Source organism: Mirounga angustirostris, unplaced genomic scaffold (assembly GCF_029215605.1).
Source record: "Mirounga angustirostris isolate CCGP_5_RB_7025 unplaced genomic scaffold, mMirAng1.0.hap1 SCAF_6, whole genome shotgun sequence".
Classification (NCBI taxonomy): domain Eukaryota; kingdom Metazoa; phylum Chordata; class Mammalia; order Carnivora; family Phocidae; genus Mirounga; species Mirounga angustirostris.
In genome coordinates, this window is record NW_026991714.1 from 100,086,669 (window position 1) to 100,104,883 (window position 18,215).

Here is an 18,215-nt window from a genome sequence, read left to right on the forward strand (position 1 = left end):
TGAGTATTATCCTATTGTACGTATGGACCACATTTTGTTCATCCACTCATCTGTCGGTGGACACTTGGGTTCTTGTCACCCTTTGGTGATTGTGAGTCATGCTGCTATGAACTACAGGAGTACAGATACCTGTTCAGATATCTGCTTGCACTTTCAGAAGTGGAATTGCTGGATCATACAGTAACCTGTTTAGTTTTTAAACAACGGCCGTATTGTTGTCTGTGGCAACATATCCACCAGCAAAGCACAAGAGGTTTAGTTTTCTCCACGTTTTTCCCAACACTTGTTGTTTTCTGTTCTGATAGTTGCCATCCTGGTGGATGTAAGGTGGCATCTTATTGTGGTTTTGAGTCCCCTTTCCCTGATGATGAGTGATGCTGAGCATCTTTCCATGTGCTCATTGGCCACCTACATGTCTTCTATGAGGAAATGTCTGTTCAAGTTCTTAGCCCATTTTTGATTTGGTTTGCTTTGTTGTTGAGTTATGGGAATTTTTCAGTATATTCTGGATATCAATCCCTTAGCAGATATGCGATTTGCAAATATTTCCTTTCATTCTGTTGGTTGCCTTTTTACGCTGTTGATGGTGTCATTTTCTTTTGTCATCTGTGCTTCTGATGTCCTGTCCAAGAAGTCATTGCCACATGCAACGTCATGAAGTTTTCCTCTCTGTTTTCTTCTAAGAGTTTTATGGTTTTAGCTTTGTGTTTATGTCTTTGATCTGTTTTGAGTTACATTTGCACATGAATATCCAATTTTCCCAGCACCACTGTTGAGATGGGCCTTGAGGTTTTCCTTCGTGTGGGGTGAGTCTGTTGCTGGGGCTGGCGGCCTCACCTACCCCCCTTGGTTTTCTCTGTGTTCCCCTGGCCCCAGGTGGTGATGAAGGTGGTGCAGCTGCTACCTGACGGGCACCGCATGAAGAAGGAGGTAGATGCGGCCCTGGACACAGTCAGTGAGACCATGACCCCCATGCATTACCACCTGCGGGAGATCATCATCTGCACCTACCGCCAGGTGAGCCTCGCCCTGACCCACGTGTCCCTCCCCTAGTGCACAGAGAGGTTGTGGCCGACTGGATGTGAGGTGGCTAGGGCTCCCGTGGGGCCCTCCTCGGTTCTGTTACTTCCTCACCTCCTGGATGTGACCTGTGAAATGGAAACGCGCCCAGCCCCAACTCACCCTTGCCTGATTCGGGAGTGCTTGACGAGGTATATGCGCTGGTGATGTTCAGAGTATTTGACAGCTGTGGCAGCCCTGGGACCAGTCAAGGACGTGGCCAGTCAGAACTAACGCCCTGTCCTGACCCCTGTGGTGTCAGATGTTAACCCTTCAGGTTCTGGGTCGTGGGCGGTGTCGAGGGTCCGGGGCAGGAGTCAGGTTGGTAGATGGGGCCACTCCCGGGGCTTGGCAGGTGGCCATTTAATGACCAGCAGGGCAGCCGTTCAGTGTTTTAATGGCTGATGCCGCATGACTGCCCACTCAGGACCTATGTATGTCTGCGCTGCCCTCGGGCTGGGGCTGGCCCCCAGATTGACCTCCTCAGTTAAAAATTGTGTTTGGATAACTCATGAAATCATCAAAATGAAACGGTTTCCATAAAGGTACAAATTTTATGTAAAAATCCAGAATTTCAGTCTCTTTAGAAAAAAAAGTGCCTTCCCATTAGCTGTCTGTGGGGCTCTGTCCTACACAGCTCTCCTGGCCCAGTCAGATGACTTGACATTATCTTCTGATTACCACGTTCACCCACCCCCGTTCCAGAGGACAGGCTGCTGCTGACCTCAGCAGTGGGACGATAGGGATCCCTGAACCCCATCCCAGGGCTCCCTGGTGGTGGATTGGTGGGTGGGGTGGGGGTGGAGCAGAAGCAAGATGGTCATTCCCCAGTATGGCCACCAGGGGGCCTTAGTGAGCTGGGCCTGGGTCAGACTCTCAAAGAGGCTGAAGAACACAAGGCCTTCACTCTCTAATGCAGTGCTTTTCACCCGGCGGCGGCGACAGCATACTGGTTTCACACGGGAGCTTTGAAACATTCCCATGCCTGAGTTCCATGCATAGAGAGTCTAATTTACTAGGTCTGCTTGGGGGGGCCAGCGTGTGAGTGTTTTTTGGTACAGTTCCCTAGGTGATCCCAATGCATAGTCAGGGTTGAGGACCACCTCGTCTAAGCGGGAGTCCCCAGCTGCAGTGAGTTTCAAGATCACCTGGAGAACCCGTTGCTGGGCTCCAGTTCTGAGTTTCTGATTCCGTAGGTCTGGAAAGCTCTTAGGTGATACTGATGCTCCTGGTGGGGGGCCACACTGGGGGATCTGCTGCAGTCGAGTCTCACCCTCTTGCTGTCTTCTTAATAACAGCTTTATGGAGATAGAATTCACACACCATACGATCCAGTTATTTAAAGTGTGCAATTGAACAGTTTTTAGTACTTTCACAGAGCTGTGTGGCCATCACCACAACCAGATACAGAACATTTTCATCACCCCATTTCGCCCTTCCCCAACCCTAGGCAACCGTGAATCTACTTTCTGCCTCTATGGATTTGCCTATTCTGGACATTTCATAAAAATGGAATCATACAGATGTGGTCCTTGTGACCAGCTTCTTTCACTCAGCATGATGTTTCCAAGTTTCATCCGTGTTCTAGCACGGATCATTACTTCGTTCATTTCTGTGACTAATATTCTATTGTATGGATACATCACATTCTGTTGTTGGTGTCATGCCTCATCTAAGGTCATGAGAATTTACCTCAAAGAGGTAAGTAGATTTCTTCCAAGATTTTATAGTTGTAGCTCTTATATTTAGTCTTTGATTCATCTTGAGTTAATTCTTATATATGGTGTGAGGTAGAGATCCAGCTTCATTCTCTTGCATGGAGATATCCAGTTGTCCCAGCACATGTGTTGAAAAAACAATTCTTTCCCTATTGAATTATTTTGACACCTCTAAAAAAATCCATTGACTGTAAATGTGAGGGCTTATTTCTGAGATTTCAATCCTGTTCCATTGATCTGTCTGTTCTATTCCAGTACTGCTGCCTTAATTACCATAGTATTGTAGTGAATTTTGAAATCAGGAAATGAGTTCTCCAAGTACGACTTCTTTTTCAGAACTTATTTTGGCTGTTCTGGGTCCCTTGTATTTCCATATGAATTTTAGGATTAACTTGCTAATTTCTGAAAGAAAAAAAAAAAGCCAACTGAGATTTTGATAGGGATTTTGATGCAGATCAATTTGGGGAGTATTGCCATCTTAACAATAGTTACTCTTTTGATGCATAATATGAGATGTCTTTCCATTTATGTAGGACTTCTTTGTTTTTTTTACAAGATATTTTATAGTTTCTAGAGTGTGAGTTTTACACTTCTTATATTGAATTTATTCATAAGTAGCTTATTGCTTTTGTGTTATTGTAAATGGAGTTAATTTCTCAATTTCATTTTTTAGTTTGTTCATTGTTACTATATAGAGATACAAGTGATATTTGTATATTGATCTTCTATCTTGCAAGCTTGCTAAACTAATTCATTAGTTTTGATACTTTCTTTAGTGAATTTCTTAGAATCTTCTGTTTACAAGATCATGTTGTATGCAGATAGAGATAGTTTTGCTTCTTCCTTTCTAATTTGGATGTCTTTTATTTAATTTTCTTCCTTAATTGCCCTGGCTAGATCCTCCAGTAGAATGTTAAGTAAAAGTAGCGAGCACAGACACCCTCTCTTGTTCCTGATCTTAGGGGGAAAGCTTTCAGCCTTTCACATTAAATCTGATGTTAACTGTAGCTTTTTCATAGATACTCTTTGTCAGCTTGAGAAAGTTCCCTTCCATTCTTAGTTTACTGAGTGGTTTGTTTTTTTTTTTCATGAGGAGATATTGAATATTGTTAAATGCTTTTTCCATGTCTGTTGAGATGATTATCTTGTTTTTTGCCCTTTATTCTATTGATATGGTATGATATTTTAATTGAAGGTATTAAACCAACCTTACATTCTGGGATAAATCCTGCTTGGTCATGGTGTGTCTTTTATGTTGCTAGATTTGGTTTGTTGAGGATTTTTGTGTCAGATTCATAAGAGATCTTGGTCTCTTATGTCTTTGTTCAGTTTGGCGTTAGGGTCCTGCCGGCCTCACAGAATGTGACTGTCTCACTTTTGCAGATGAGACCGAAACCTCGAGAAGGGAGAGGCCATCATACGTGCATTATTCAGCTGGGGCTGCCACAACAAAATACCACAACCACATGGCTTAAACAACAGAAATTTGTTTTTTCACATTGTGGAGGCTGGAAAGTCCAAGATGAACGTTCTGACCAATTTGTTTCCACTGAGCTCTCTCATCCTGCTTGCATATGGCTGCCTTCTCACCGTGTCCTCCCACAGCCTTTCCCGGGTACCTGGATGTGGACAGAAAGCGGGATGGGAGAGAGAGAGGGAAGGCGCTGTCTGATATATTTTCTTAGAAAGACACTAATCTTAGAGATCCTAGAACTACTGGTAGAGAACAAAGAAAGAGCTAAAAGCAACCTCAATCCCGGTAGTTGGGATTCAAGAGGCCCGTTTAAAACAGGGAAGGACCTTTCTAGGGTTGCCAGTATATAACCTTGCTAAATGTGTCCATTTTAAAGAAAGGAGAGTTGGAAGGAAAGAAAGAAGCAAAAATTTAAAAACCTAACTACCATCTACACGGTTGGCATTTCATAAAATAAAGAATATTTTAGTACCAGAAAAGTAGAATGGACATGATCTCAGAGTAGAGTGGACATGATCTCAGAGTAGTTAAGAGTCCTTGAACAGATCTGTGTTTCTAAGTTCCTGTAGACCTGTGAAACTGGTTATGGACACGGATTTGTGAATCACAGCTTTTGGTGACCAGGCCACTATGTCCTTTAGCCAGAAAAGGCAGAATGTCTTTCCTTCACCCTGCGCTTGACCTGGCCTGGCTAGACCCAGAGTGTATGTCCTGCCTGAGGTCAGGATGGCCTGAGCTGCCCCAGCTGCCTTGAGATTAGAAGGGGCCTCTGGCCTGCTCCATGCATGCATGTGTGTAGACTCTGAAATGGCCGGATTGTTCTGGGCTGACTGGCAGAAGGAATGTGGATGTGGGTGACAGCCGTCTTCATCCTCTCTGACCGCCTGTGTCCCACCTGCCAGGCTGTATCAGTACTGTTTCCCAGCAGGGCTGTGTGCGGGAAGGACACGAGGGACCGGAAGTACAGGGCTGACACACGTCAAGTGTTCAACTAATGGGAGGGCTCTGAGGATCCGTGTAGGGCCAGAGTGTCCTGTGATATCCTGTAGCTTCAGAATCCCCACAGGGACCCTCAGATTTTAGTGCTAAAAGACTTACAGAGCATTTGTCCCCTCTGTTGACAGATGAGCTAGAGAGTGGGTTGTGTAGCATCCCATGTGAGTTGGTATCAGAGCGGGGCTGAGAGGCAAAGATCCTCGCTCCCAGGCCCCACCCTCTAAAAGTTATTTCATGCCATTCAGCACCTGGTCCATGTTTAGATTTTCTCAGTGGTCTCACAAAGTCTTTTTGCAGTTGGATCAGGATCCGAATAAGAACCATATGTCACATTTGGCTGATGTGGCCCATGGAATCTAGAGCAGCTCTTCCCCCTTTTATTCCCCAGAAGCGTAACCCCAGAGGTAAGCGGGTTGCTTCCTAGTCATCCGCAGTCTGGACCTGGTTAGTTGTACCCCTGGTTCTAACTGATCACGGGTGATGCTGTGGGCTGCCACGGGGGTACAGAAGGCCCCCTGGTCTCTTCTGTGACCGGGCAGCTGCTGGTGCTCATCCCCTGGATTCTTTATTTCACGGAGGGTTTGCAAAATGCTGGTATGCTGGCTCTCTCATTCCCCCTCCGTTAACTAACTGCAGTAATTCCAGAAAGATCCTCCGCACTGAGGTGTGGTGGAGGCAGGAAGGCAGGGCCAGAGCTTGGGTTTTCACTTGACTTGCTCACGTTCAAAGGAGGTTTGGGAGGTGCTTTTCTAAAGCTGAGGGGAAGGATGTTGGGTTTGGTGAGCTCTTGGGTTCCTCTAGACTCAGATGAACCTGAAGTCTGTGTTGAGGGTCTGGGTGACCGGGGTGGGCTGGGGGAAGGAAGATGGAGGGGTTCCTGAGGGGAGGTTGGGAGTTGCTAGAGGCCAGTGCTGGAGGCCAGGGGACCAAGCCCCCCCCATACGTCCCGAATCAGAGACAGCGTGGGAGGTCCCCCCCCGCCCATGGCTCACTGTGCATTTTCACATCCACGGTCTGGCTCAGTCCTTACTCTGTATCTGTGCCTGATGAAGGGCAGTCTGTACCATCACATCCATGTTTGCATTTGAGGAAAGGAGGCGCTGGGCTTGCCCAAGAACCCACAGCTGGTGGATGGCAGGAGGAGAGCGAGACCCCAGACCCGGATTCCCAGATCAGGCCCTCTCTGCCCCGCCATCCTGCTGCCCAAGTTGGAGGAAGCCCCGCCTTCCTCCCACCTCAAGCCCTGCTGCTGGGGGCGGTGGGGGAATCAGAACTAGAAGCCACAACCCATGCCCTTGTGTTCCCAGCCTGAGAAGGCTAGAGGACAAGAGCACATTGCAGACTCAGGTCATAGGCACAGAGGGGGGATGGGACTAAAACTGTACATACATTTTCCACAGAGACAGGCCTTCCCTGGTCCGACAGCCTTGACTCCCCTCTCTGCCTGGGCCTGTCCCAGGCTGCCTGGCCTCTGCAGGTTGCAGGCCAGCGATGTGTCCTCCACTCTCTAGAGCGTCAGTGAGCCTGGGCTGGGACCTGACCAACGCTATGTGTGTGAGGGGGCCAGAATGCTAGGGCATTTTAAAAACCACCTCAAAAGGAAAAAAGAAAGAGAAAGCTCTTTGAACTAAGCCACTCCGTGAGGTTGTGATAGAGGTGACAAAGCTGGGCCCTAGGCTTAGGAGAATCTGGGATGACCACCAGCCCACGGTGGGGACACCATCTGGTGAATTAGTTGTTTCCTGCTGGGCCTGGAAAGGGAGAAATATTTGTGACAGAAACCAAGGTCAGGGCTCCTGGAGGAAGTCCTGCTAGAATCATTAATGCCAGGGGCCTTTTCCTTAGCCTTGGCTGGTGACGTTAATTCTTAGTGTTCTGTGTTTAAAACAGTCTAATGTGTCTCCTGTCTGTTCCTTCAGAAAGAGTTTGAAGAAAAACTGAGATAAAAGTAGCCACACAGAGAGATATAATAAGATGTCTTTTGGTCTCGAATTGAGATTTCAAGTCTGTAGATCTCTAACTTTGAGCAGTGCTTTTTGTTTTCTAAGAACTTACTCTTTTGTCTCCTTTGGTCCTCAGAGTAGCTGGTAAGGAGGTGACGGTAGGTTTTACTAGACCAATTTACTGAGGAAGACAGTGAGGCCTAATGACACCGTGATCAGCTTGAGGCAGGACCAGAACCTATCTCCCAACTCCTCAGCCTGTGTTCCTTTCCTCCCCGATGGCCATGACACTTGGGGCAGTTTTGTTGTGGGGGGTGGAAAGGAAGGGGCCAGTGAGGAAGCCACCAGGGCCTCCTGTACGTGCTGCCCTGGGTTGGTGCAGAGTTGCCAAAAGGTCAGAGGTTCAGCTTGGTGCCCCCTAAGACAAAGGGTATTCAGAAAAATACAGAGTGAGACAGCTCTGGCTCTGAGCCCCAGGTGGGGTCCCTCTCAGTCTCTCCACGACTCTGGCTTGGCCAAAGTTGTTCCCTGGAGACCTCATTCCAATAGGTAATGTGTCTCCAGGGCCTGGACCGTGCAATTAGCGCAGCCCTGGAACTGAGCTGTCACATAAACTATGATGGAAGGAAAGGGTTGCTTCCCAGGGCTCTTTCACACCCAGCCCAAAATAGAGCCAGTGGGTGGACGAGCGGCTGCTCGAAGTGCGTGTGTGTGCGTGTGTGTGCGTGTGCGCGCGTGTGCATGCATGTTGTGTGCGTGTGTGTGTAGGGCACATGTTCTCAGAGCTGAGACCTCTCTGCTTTCCCGTCCTTCCCATGGTGTGGCTGAGCAGGAACAATCTCCACCCTCCAGGGGGACTTCCTGCTTTATCCGACAGCAAACATGCCCTGAGCACCTGCCGTGAGCCAGGCTTGTTCCTACATGTGCACCATCAGGCTTGGAGCTTTCAGGGGGTCCCCATCAAGGAGACCCTGCCTTTGTGCTCACTGCTGCCATTGTTAGCCTTGTGGTTGTCACCAGGGGCGCCGCTCTCTGCTGCTCGTCTCTCTTCTGCTGGGCCATGGCTTGTCTCTTACCCCCTGACCCCCAGACTCTGCCTGGCACAGGTAGGGCTCCACAGACGTCTGTCTCGTGAGCAGACGAATGGGCGAAAGGTTGAATAAGTCACCATGTGATTAAATAGGAAAACTGACTCCTACCCTTCCTTATACCTTTTTGTTCTTTGTCCACATTGTTGGCCTGCCAAGAGAGGACACTCTTCTCCAGCCACCCAAAAATGCCCTGAGTCTAGGTCGGAAGCCCCGAGTTCTAGCCTGGGCTCTGCTGGGAACTCCCTGCACTCCCCTGGGCTAATTGCTTTGGCCTGCCTGGGCCTCTCCTTTCCCATCTGTCACTTGGGGTCACCGTTGCTTCTCTACCTGCCTGGAAGGGTGGCGGTGAGCACAGCCTGGGTACAAGATGAAGTAGGGGTGGGGTATATAGGGTGCGGTGGGCAGGGGGGTTGGGCCACCTGGCCAACTCACTAGCTTACGTGCAGGGCAGTGGGAGCCTGAGGGCCATGTCTTGGCACCACATCCCAGAGCCTGACCTAGGGGTAAACGACGTTCATGGAATGAATGGTGCACCGAGAAGCCCGTGGTGCCGGGTTTAGTCCATTCCTGCTTTGGAAGTCCTGAATAAAATGTGTTCTTTGGGGGCGCCTGGGTGGCTCAGTCGGTGAAGCATCTGCCTTCGGCTCAGGTCATGATCCCAGGGTCCTGGGATCGAGTCCCACATGGGGCTCTTTGCTCAGCGGGGAGCCTGCTTCTCCCTCTGTCCCTCCCCCTGCTCGTGCTCTCTCTCGCTCTCATGCTCTCTCTCAAATAAATAAAATCTTAAAAAAAGAATGTTTTCTTTGGAAAACTGATTACTTGTCTATGGGCCAAGGGCCATTTTCCTAGGTAGAGAAAGCTTCCTTGTGCTCGAGGCCCCAGGACAGGCCTGAGGGGAGTTTGCAGGGACTCACAGAAAAGCCCCTGGAAGCGGCTGACACTGCTTGGGGCCAGTGTCTGACGAGGAGTGGGTGGCACTGAGCTTTGAGAAGGATGATGGGGTCGGTGCTCTGGGACCTCGCCCCTTAGAGACTAGCCGTCTTTGAGCTCTGTCAGCTGCCTGCCCAGCTGGACAGCAAAGGCACCAGGCCTTCCATGCTCGTTCCTATTGAGTGGGTCAGGGAAAGGGCAGCAGGCAGACTCCAGTAATGGGGTGTCGTCTGGCTTGGATTGACTCAGGCCCTGAGCCTGGCCTCGCTTTTTCTTGTTTCTCTCCTTGGGCTCTGTTTTCCCATGGCCTGGGCTGCGTCCAGCTCTCCATGCGACCCTGGCAGGTCAGTTCACCTCTTTGACCTCGGTCTCCCCTTCTGGAAAGCAGAAGCGTTGATCTAGGTAACCCCGGGCAGTCTGTGATGCAGGGCTTAATAAAAATGGGAGATAGAAGTATTCGTTGGTCCCCGATTCGGCAGACATTTCTCTTAGGATTCCTGAGTGCCAGGCACTGTGCTAGTTCTGGAGATACCTCATGAACAGCACAGGGAAGTTCCTGCCCTCATGGAACCCACACTCCAGGGAGGGAGACACACAAGGAACAAGACACAAGTCAAAGTCACGTTGTATCAGGTCGTGATACATCTGTGGGGCTAGGGGGTTGCAGTTTTACATGGGGTCTGTCTCAAGAAGGGGCTTGATGAAAAGGTAGCATTTGAACACAGACCTGAGGGGGGTGAGTGGGGGAGCCATGCCAACACCCAGACAGAGGGATCTGGCAAGTGCAAAGGCCCTGAGGCGGGGGGCTTCCTGGTATGTTTGAGGGGCAGGAGAGGAGGTCAGACGTTACGGGGGCAGGTGGGTTGGGGCCTGCTCTGGGATCGCACAGATGATTACACAGACATCGGCTTCTACTCTGAGTGCCAGCGGGGGGCCTGTGCAGCGGGTTGAGCAGAGGTGCCCACTTAAGGTTCTAGCAGGCTCACTCTGGGGCTGTGTTGGGACTAGGCCGCAGAAGTGGGGGTAGGGGGGGCCAGGGAGGCCAGTCAGCCGCTGTCACTGAGGTGAGGCGGCTTGGCCTGAGGTGGTAAGAGGTGAGCAGCAGCTGGGAGGATGCCCTGACTGGTTGGATGTGGGGCCGAGAAAGGGCGAAGTTAGGGAGGAAGGCCAGGTTTTGGCCTGAGCAGCAAGAAGGATAGACATTAAGATGCACAGACATGTGGACGGGCAGGTTTTGGGGGAGCTCAGGAGGTTCGCCTGGGACATATTTTGTGAGTTGGAGAAGCTGGATCGATAACCTACCTGGAGCCCTCAAGCACGGCAGCGTGCTTGGAGTCTCCATTCAGCATGGAGTTTGGATCCCCGGGGGTGGAGGCGTGCATGTGGGGTCCCCAGTGTCCCGTCTGGACTCTAGATTCCAGATGGCATTGGAAGCATGAGACTGGCTGAGAGGGCCTGGGGAGTCAGTGCTCACCCACCAGCTGGGTGACTACTGCATGCCTAGTCTGTGTCCTGACCCTGACATTCGGGGGGGGGGACGGGGGGGCAGGGAAGATGTAAACCTCATTCTAATCTGGTGCTTGCCCCCAGGCTTGTTTTCCAGACTGATTATTCCTTGGGGAGTAGAGGAGGCCAAGAAGACGCTGGAGGCTGGAGCACTCAGAGCAGGCTTCAGGAGAGCAGGGGCTCAGCCTGGGCCTGGAGAGATGAGTGGAACAGGGCCAGGCCTGGTGGAGGGGAAAGCCCTTCCAGGCAGGAGGAAGGGAGGGGGTGGGTGGGGGCATGGTGGGGTCAAGGTATAGAGGCAAACATGAGGCAGGGTGTGGTTGAGCTTGATGATGGCGAAAGGGCCCAGGGTGGTCAGACAGCTGGGCGTTTGGAATTTGTGTCCCAGCTGGGAACTCTGACATTGGGCAGTTACTTGGCCTTACCCAGCCTCATCTGCAAAATGGGTGTCCCTCTAGGAGACATTTTAGGATCTAACACTCCGCTCTGGATGTGACATGCTCAGCCTGGCATGTGGTGTGTGGTAGACCCTGGACATACCTGGGGAGGGGCATCAGCCCTGCCTTGGTGGGTCTCTTCCACGTGGCCCAGCAAAGGGAGGAGCTTCAAGGGGGCCACCGCTGGCAACACCGGGCCCACGTGGGTGCTGGCTGACCACTGGCCTGAGAGAGCTGAAGTGCCCAGCGCCCTGGCCACCTTTCTTAGGCCTCTTCTATTTTAGGGCTCAGTCCCAATGGATGAGGAAGCCTTGTCCAGCTTCACCACAGCTAATGACATCCTGGCCTCCCAGGCCATTTAAAAACAGCTCCACTATTTTTATCAACAGGAGGAGGCTGGCCTATCCTCCTCCCCAGACAGTGCCCACATAGGCTGATTTTAAGGAAACCAGGGCCTTGATAGGAAGATGGGTCATTGTCTCAAATCACAGACTGTGATCGCGCAAGATGGGCCCATGGAACCTTCTGGGGGGGTGTCAGCTGTCACCTTTACTTGCGGTCTGAATTTAGGGATAATTCTACCCTACGTTGCCAGTAGGGCTCAGAAGGAATCACCCAACCTCACCACCCTGAATATTGCTCAGACGCAGTCCTCTCTGGTGTCTCTGGGAGCAGCAGGCCCCTGTCCCCGTGGGAGCGGGGGCTTGGAGAAGATAGGGCTGAGGTGACTGCCCGAGGGCCAGCCCCAGAACCGTGGGCTTTTCTTGCCCAAAGGATGTTTCCTGAGCACTCTCTAATTGAAAGTAGTTTAAAATGGTTCTTGTCTGGTGGAACTGTGGGTAATTTCCCCTCCTTCAAGAAGCTCCAGGGATGGAGACGGGGAAGGCAGTGGGAGGGATGGGGTGGGGAGTGCCCCGTGCCGGGCAGCGTGGAATGATCCTCCTTCGGGAGAGCGGGGTGGTAGTGGTGGTGTATTGGCCGTACTTTGTCTCTAGGTAAAATCGTGTTTGTTTTTTTGTGTGTGTGTGTCTACTGCCTAATTTCTAAACAGAATTGCATTTTTTTTTTTTTTTTTGAGCACCTGGTTGGTTGATCCTTAAAACAAGAGGCACCCTGCTCTCCCCTGCTCCAGTCAGCTCCTGCAGCAGCCCTGGGGCCATTTCCACCCTCACCTCCGCCAGAAGCCCTCGGTGGCCCCTTTGTCTGTAGGATCAGGGCCTGGCTGGCCTTCCACACCCTCTTCTGGGCCCCGGTCGCCCCCCACTGCCTCCCCCTCTGCGCCCTCTTCCGTGTCATCTACCTTGGATACACCTCACCCTCTGGCCCCTTTCCTCCCCTTCTCAGGGCACCTTTCTGCCCCCCAACCCACCTCAGATACCGCTGCCTCTTTGACGCCCTCCGTGGTCCGGCTGCCCCCCACCCTGTCTTGATCCCTTGGTCCGGCTGCTCTGCCGTTGCCCTCTCCCGCTGCCCCCGCCCACAAGGGTCACTGCAGGCGGGGCCCATGCACACATCACCCCCATGTTGTAGCTTTCTCTTCTGTGCTATGACTTGCTGTGGCCGTTCACGGTTTACAGGCGCTTCCTCGTACCTTACGTACCTGAGCAATCCTACCTCCAGAAACCTGGGAGCTGAGAGTTTCGATGGCAGCACCGAGCCCAGAGCCGTGTCTCGCAGGGAGTCAGGGCAGTGGGTATGGGCCCCTCGCCCATCCGGGGCCCCATCCTCTCTCCACCTCCCACCCCTGCCCCATCCCCAGTGCCCCAGAACTCCTTCCTACCGAGCACTCACTCGAGCCCGGGAAGGCTGTTAGCTGAGGCGGAAGTGAGAGGTGGGGGACCACAGGCCCTGCAGACGGGCCCACTCCAGCTCCTGGTTCTTGGGGCTATGGGTCATGTCGTGTCAGGGGCGCGGGCCCACCCTGGAGCCTTCCAGAGGAGACCCACTGGGCTGAGGTGTGCCGAGCAGGAAGGCTTTCAGCTGCGGCCCAGCTGTGGGGAGGCCGCCCTTCCTGGTTCCCGGGGGCCTGGGGCTGGCTGTGCCCTCCGAGGATGTTCCTGGCCCCTGAGGGGACGCCCCTGGGCTCTGTCTTCTTCCTGGTGCACAGAGAGCTGCTGTGGGTCCGGATGGACGCCTGGAGGGTGTGGGGTGAGGTGTGGCCTTCCCTCTCCTGGGCTTCCCCTCCAGGGCGGGCTGCACGTCCGTGGTGGGTCACAGGAGCAACTCAGGCATGGCGGCAAGGACACCGTGCCACAGGGAAGCTGACTCTGTGTGCCTTGGGGTGCCCACCGATGCCCACGCTGAGAAAGCCTCAAGAAGACCCCATTTAAGTCCCCTTCCTCCTAAGCATTAGCCTCCTGTGAGTCTTCTGTTCAGAGGTCACTCCTGCCCCTACACCTTCAGTGACTCCCCTGAGCTAAAGCCACGGGGCTCCACCCTGGCTGCAGAGAGTCCCCGGGGAGCTTCTCAGGATCGCGTAGGCCCGTGTCTCTCAGGCTCTGCTCTGATGGGTCTGGGCTGGGGCCCCGGCGTCCGCCTGCTAGGCTGGGAAGCTGGACTAGAGTAGAGCGTGGGCTTCCACAGTTGCCTGCCAGCCCAGTTCCCCTTCTTGTCCCTTCACACCCTCGATCCAGTCAGGCCAGCGCCTTCCGGGTCCCGCCTGCTGGGCACCGTCCACACCTCTGTGCCGCCCCATGGGCTGCTGGCTCTCTCCACCCCAACCCTGCCGGCCCGCACGGCCCAGCCACATCCCACGCTCTCTGGGAAGCCTATCTCCAGTCACGTGGCGTGGCGGTTCCTTCTCCCCCTGGCACGTGGCCTGGTACCGTTCTTAGAAGGTGCTCAGGATGGCTTGTTAAAAGCACCAATACCCCCCGACCCAGTACACGCACCTCTTTCTCTCCTCAGCCTCTGTATCTTTCGTTGCCCCCAGCCCTGGTGGCCTTTCTAGGATCTATTCCAGCCTTGAGGAGGGTGGGGCCGGGGCCGGATGGCTGGATTCACCCCCTTCTGCCCCTGATCCGGAGCCATTTGAGAAATGGGCAAGGAGGTCCGTTAAGGACCAGTTGGGGTCAGAGGCCAAGATGCGGGTCCCCCTCCCAGGCAGAGACGCACTCACCTGCCTGGGAGCCACTGGAGGCCGCAGAGCCCAGGCCTCGGGGGCGGAGGGGAGGCCCTGCTGTGTCCACGGTCAGAGCCCCGATGGCTTAGCCTTGCCGTCCGTTGGCTTCCCGTGGAGCCTGAGCCGGGGCCATGCCGTGGGCCTCGCTGTGCAAAACCCTCCCGTCCCAGCCCTGGTGCTGTGTGTCCGTGTGTGTCTGTGTGTGTGCTGTGTCCGTGCCTGGGGGTGGGGGGCGAGGCCCCGCTGGACTCTCACCCTCTGCCGTCCTCCAGGCAAAAGCGGCCAAATCGGAGCCGGAGGCCGGGAGGTTGCTGCTGCGGGGCCTGCAGTACCTGGAGCGCTACGTGTACCTGGTGCTCTTCAACGCTTACCTCCACCTGGAGAAGGCTGACTCCTGGCAGAGGCCCTTCAGCTCGTGGATGCGGCAGGTGAGAGGCCGCCCCACGCGGCCCCCGCAGGCCCGGCAGCAGGCTCCCCCGTGGGCAGAGCTGTCCTTTGGCTCTACGGGAAGCTTCCAGGATCAGGATTGTGTCTCGTTCAGCGTTGGGTGTCTGGCCCGGCGTCTGCACGTGGCCGGCCGTCGGGGGAAGTCGGAGGCATGAATCAGTGAGAAGGGGGGTGGTGTGGGGAACGGCACAGGGCAGTGTGCTAGGTCCGGCCCTGCTCTGGGCATCCCCAGGGCTGAGGTGACCTGCGTGCTTCGTGCCCATTCTTGTGTTCCCTCCTCCCCTGTGCCCTGCGAGGGGCAGGACGGCGTGGTGGCCTGGCCCCTGCCCCCTTCCAGCCGTGACCTTGGACAGGTGGGCCCTTCCCTCTAGCTGTCCTCAGCATGAAGGCGGAGATCGTCTTAATGCTGTCCCTGCCACCTGAGAACGTCGTGGTGGGGATGCCATGAGATACGTCTGGTGCCATGCGCTAGGCCCTGTGTGAGCTGAAGACAGCCTTAAGGGTGGTCCTTTCGAGGATGAGTGTTGAGTCAGGGGACCCAGGGCCACATTGGGGCCATCCTCTTGAGCAGGCCTGGACTTGGCTTCCTCTTTGGACCCCTGGGTGGGATGGAGGTCGTGGGGAACCTAGGACACTTCTGCTTGGGTTCTGCTTGGAGAGTGGACATTGGGAGAACCAGGGGCTGGGCAGGAGCTTGAACCAGCTGAAACTAGGTGGTGCATGTTGGGGGTTGTCTAGAAAGGAGAGAGCTGTTCCAGTCAGGAGTGTGGGCTCCCGCCTCAGGGGCCCTCTGTCCCTCCCTCCTGCGGATGCGTGGAGGGTGGGGGTGAAGGTTGCCTCTGGTGAGTGGAGCCTGCATCCTCCCCATCTCCTAAGATGGTGGAGAGAGAGGGGGGCTGGTCACTGAATGGGTTGTGTCTCCCAGGCCCTGGGCCACAGGGTTGCATGGAGAACGTCCAAGGAGGCCCCCCCCCGCCCGCCTGAGGGGAGGCCTGTGACAGACCTGCCTGGTCTACGGCCGGAACACACAGCCACAGGGTTGCTTGCTGGCTCCCATACCCACACCGCCTTCTCTAGCCCTCCGTGGGGGCCCCGGCTGTAATGCCCATGAGCCACTGGGCCCGTGACCCCTAGTGTCTCAATGGGAGCATCAGGGCTGCGTGGGCACAGGGGTACTTGGCTTCCTGCGCCGCTCTCCTCTTCCTTACTATCTGCTGGGTGCTTTCTGTGTTTCTGGAGCCCTCCAGCATCGTCCTGGGAAGTAGAGACAGTTGTCCCCATGATGAGGAAGCTGAAGCTCGTGGTAGTGAAAATGCAAACTTGCTCAGGTTGCTGAGCTGGTGGAAGGCAGCGCTGGGCCCCAGGCTCAGCTGTGTGATCTAGAGCCTGCCGAGGGGAGGAGGGCGTGGTGATGTGGAGGGGGCGGGTGGACCTGGATGACAGCCTCTTTCCCTGGGACTACAGCCCCCAGCTCTGCTGTCTCCCCCAGGTGGCATCGAAGGCCGGAGTCTATGAGATCCTCAACCAGCTGGGCTTCCCCGAGCTCGAGAGCGGGCAGGACCAGCCCTTCTCCAGGCTGCGCTGCCGGTGGCAGGAGCAGAGCCGCTGGCCCGAGCCCTCCGCCGCTGGGGACTTCCTGTAGGTTGGGCTCCCTGCCCCACCCCTGCCCCTGCCTGCCCCTGCCCCGGCCCCTACCCGCCTCCTCCTACGGAGCTCCATGCAGGCTGGGGATGCTCCAGGTGCTCTTCACGGGGAGTGGTGCCGAGGAACCCAGGCCCCCGGAGAGACTGGGGCGGGGTTGGGACCCTGTTTTAAAAAGAGCTTTTTATAGGACGAGTAGTGCACGGTTACACTTGTGAACAACAGGCGCGCGTGCTTTGCAGACCGCAGACGGCTTCCAGGGAGCTCGGTCCCCAAGTAGCCGAGCAGAGCTACTCGCTGCGGCCACGCGCACCCTCCTCGGCCACCTCACAGTGGTCCTGACAGCCTGGGGTGTGGAGCCGGTTTCCTGCTTGCTTTCTCTTGCTGCCCTCCCCGCTTGGCCTCTCCCCTATTGCTGCCTGAGCACTGCCCTGGGGCCCCTGGTCCCTGGGGAACAGACAGGGCTCTGGTGGATTTGTCACCTCAGTGGCAGCTTCACCCAGTTTCCTTGCCTCTCGTGCCCCATCTCCAACCTGGAGACCCCGAGAAGCGCAACGGCGTGGCCTGCTGGGTCTGGCGGAGGCTCTGCCGCTCCTTCCTTCCCTCCCCCTCCCCTGGGGCTGGCGGGACTGTGGAGGTCCCCAAGGAGCTAGAAGGGAGGAGTCCCTCTCGGGAGGAAGGAGCTTCTAGAAGATGGGTGCAGCCCTATGGAAGAGGCCTGCCCCAGTTCCCAGGGAGCCAGGGCGGGCAGTGCTAAGGAAGCCCAGGCTCCCTGCAGCTGGTTCTACCACACTTTCCCCGCCCTGGCTGCCCAGGTGGCCCCAGGTCCCCTTCTGCTGCAGCAGGAGCCCCGAGGACCGCTGGGGGGCCCTGAGTGAACAGCGGAGCATGCGAGTGGGCTAAGGGGGGTTCCAGGCCATCCTGGCTGAGGACCCCTGAGCTTCCCTCCAGAGGGACCAGAGGGGCCGAGGGTTGAGGAGCGGGAGGCCTCAGGAGCAGCTCTGTCCCCACCGTGGGAAGGCTGCTGGAAGGGCCGGCCCTGTGGAGGTGAGTCGTGCAGCTCTTCCTCTGGGGACCACTGTCCGCCGAAGCCCCGGGGGCTGACCGGTGTGGAGGCTGCCCCCCTGGGCCTGGCTCGTGGCGGCCTGGGAGCCCTCCCTGGTTGGACGCATGCACTTCTGCAGAAAACCAGTGGACACGTCTCTGGTCTCAGGAGGAGAGGCCAGAGTTGTTCACATCTACCTAGTAGTGGAAAATATTTGGCCATCTTGGCTGAAATCTTCTGCAAAACTACTGTATGTCTGTTCACTACCTTTTTGGATTTGTTTTTGTTTTTATTTTTGCATGAATTAAAAAGTTTTCATTTCTTTGCAGACAAAGTCTAGATGAGGGGTCACAGATCAGGCTGAACTGGGAGGGATCCTCTGTGTTCTCACAGTTGACCCTGACTTTCAGCTGTGCTGGGACCACGGGCTGGTCACTTTGCCTCTCTGCCTCAGTTTCCCCATTTGTAAAATGGGAGAATAATACTTGCCTACCTACCTCACAGGGGTGTTGTGAGGACTCATTTGTGACTTTATTTTGTACAGAGCTTTTGAGCATTAAAAATGGCTAAATTAAAGTGTGCCTGCCTGCTGATGTCTGTAGTATATTCTAGAACTGATGTGAGCTGTGGTCCTGGCTCCTTCAGAGTAGTGGTGGGTGGGCAAGGTGAGTTGAAAGCACTGATTCTTGGAGAAGGTAGGTTTTTCCAGACATCCCTCTCCTTCCTTCACATCCTTCATGCGTGACCATCTCACTTTGGATGCCTGGGGCTGTCATGCTGAGCCCCTCCTTGAAGAAAGCCACACAA

At 54.6% G+C, this 18,215-nt stretch overlaps 1 protein-coding gene across 14 annotated transcripts in view; it reads left to right on the top strand.

Moving 5' to 3' along the window:
• PALD1 (phosphatase domain containing paladin 1) overlaps positions 1–17,984 on the top strand; it is an 88,971-nt gene extending 70,987 nt beyond the window's left edge. For 11 of the 14 annotated variants that reach the window (XM_064594755.1, XM_064594757.1, XM_064594758.1 and 8 more), the window contains 2 exons: positions 877–1,017; positions 4,161–5,328. In XM_064594755.1, the coding sequence (XP_064450825.1) occupies positions 877–1,017; positions 4,161–4,601 (582 nt within the window). In that variant the 3' untranslated portion in view covers positions 4,602–5,328. Of the gene's footprint in view, positions 1–876; positions 1,018–2,509; positions 2,899–4,160; positions 5,329–14,547; positions 14,704–16,211 lie in introns of those variants that run through there. The other 3 variants (XM_054508196.2, XM_064594765.1, XM_064594766.1) reach the window with 2 other exon arrangements.
• Positions 17,985–18,215: the final 231 nt, after the last annotated feature.